The sequence below is a fragment of the Sinocyclocheilus grahami genome, unplaced genomic scaffold, assembly GCF_001515645.1.
Source record: "Sinocyclocheilus grahami isolate Dianchi unplaced genomic scaffold, SAMN03320097.WGS_v1.1 scaffold2264.1, whole genome shotgun sequence".
Classification (NCBI taxonomy): domain Eukaryota; kingdom Metazoa; phylum Chordata; class Actinopteri; order Cypriniformes; family Cyprinidae; genus Sinocyclocheilus; species Sinocyclocheilus grahami.
The window spans coordinates 19,910-21,393 of NW_015507443.1; the positions used below are offsets into that span (position 1 = coordinate 19,910).

Below are 1,484 nucleotides of genomic sequence, written 5' to 3' on the forward strand. Positions count from 1 at the left end.
GTGTGTGTGTGTGTGTGTGAGTGTGTGTGTGTGAGTGTGTGAGTGTGTGTGTGTGTGTGAGAGTGTGTGTGTGTGTGTTTCTGAACCTCTTCTTTGGAGATTCCGGCTTGTTTCTTTCGGTTCCATTCGCTGTAATGAAGGCAGCTGCCATTACGATCAAATATGTAGAAGTTATGTACAGTCATCTGAGAAGAATAACAGAAGTGACACGATAACTGATGATGATGATGATGATGATGATGATGATGATGATACAGTCTCTGTTCAGCATCACAGGCTACCATAAATAACACACGACCACAGAATTAAATCACATAACGTTACAAGATCAATACTCTGCGCTGATCTGTGTGGTGTTCGGGTTCATTGTGATGTTTAACAGAGTAAATGTCGACGCGTTTCAGTGTTTACCTTCCGCGCGACGTCTGCTCCGAGACTGACGCGACAGCTGCCTGAACACGAAATACTCGACCAATCGAATATGCTTCAAACGAAAAACAATATAAAAAAAATACCACCGCGTGTTATTGTTTAAATTCTGTACTGCATTCCCGAGAATGTGTTTTCTGATCTATCAGGCATGTGCGAGGATGTTTTAAGACAGGCGCATGTGCGGACTCCTGCCAGGGGTCCTTCAGTAACGCTCTTCATTCAAGATGGCGGCAGCGCTGCAGTTTCCTGCTAACGTTTCTACTTTAAACACTTATAATGCTTTATATCCTGACTGGACGCAGAGAGAAGTCCGCACCGGGGTGAGAAGTGCACACGGTTGTTATCCTCCTCCTCCTCCTCTCAGAAGACTGCTGCGGGGCGGTAGCGCGAGTGACGCAGCAGAACCGATCGTTATGATCAGGTGATCAGATCGATTCCCGCCGGACGAAATAACAGCTCTATTTTATGTGATTGTATCGATAACGAGTGTGTTATTGTGCTGATATCTTAAGCACTGCCGAAGACTCCGAATGTTTTTAATATTCTTCATATTACTGATAGAAGTTAATCTTTTCCAATACGCTGATTTTTGCATTTTATGGGCATTTTTACCTTTAAAAAGCCATTTTTTCTAAAAGTGTCCATTATCTTTTAAGTCAAATTCTTACATTTAATCAGGGAATTAGAATAATAAGACATTTGGGCTGTTACCGAGCAAATTAAATCAGCACAGAAGCTGCATCTGAAGCTGCATTTAGATGTATTTACACACATGTATTTTGTTTAATGCAAGACATGAATGCATTTAACCTGCAATTACAAATGCATAAATAATGTTTTGATATATTAAACATAAAACGTTGAATACTGATATTTGAAATGATTTAAAACATGAAAAAGAAAGAAAAAGCCGAAATGTGAAATTAAAGCCACCAGCAGGTGGCAGCAGGTCACTGTAATTAAGTGAGTCGTTGCGATTGAAGCGAATCATTTAAACGAGTGATTCATTCAGGAACGAAACACCGTCATGTTGCTCAGAGACACAAAACAGC

The 1,484-nt window shown here is 40.7% G+C and overlaps 1 protein-coding gene across 1 annotated transcript in view; it reads right to left on the reverse strand.

Annotated features, from left to right (window-relative positions):
- Positions 1-485, reverse strand: part of LOC107574538 (trafficking protein particle complex subunit 1) — a 4,309-nt gene extending 3,824 nt beyond the window's left edge. The window contains exons 1-2 of the mRNA XM_016260994.1: positions 412-485; positions 87-185 (exon numbers count right to left, since the gene is read on the reverse strand). Coding sequence (XP_016116480.1) covers positions 87-185 — 99 coding nt within the window. The 5' untranslated portion in view covers positions 412-485. The remainder of the gene's footprint in view (positions 1-86; positions 186-411) is intronic.
- Positions 486-1,484: the final 999 nt, after the last annotated feature.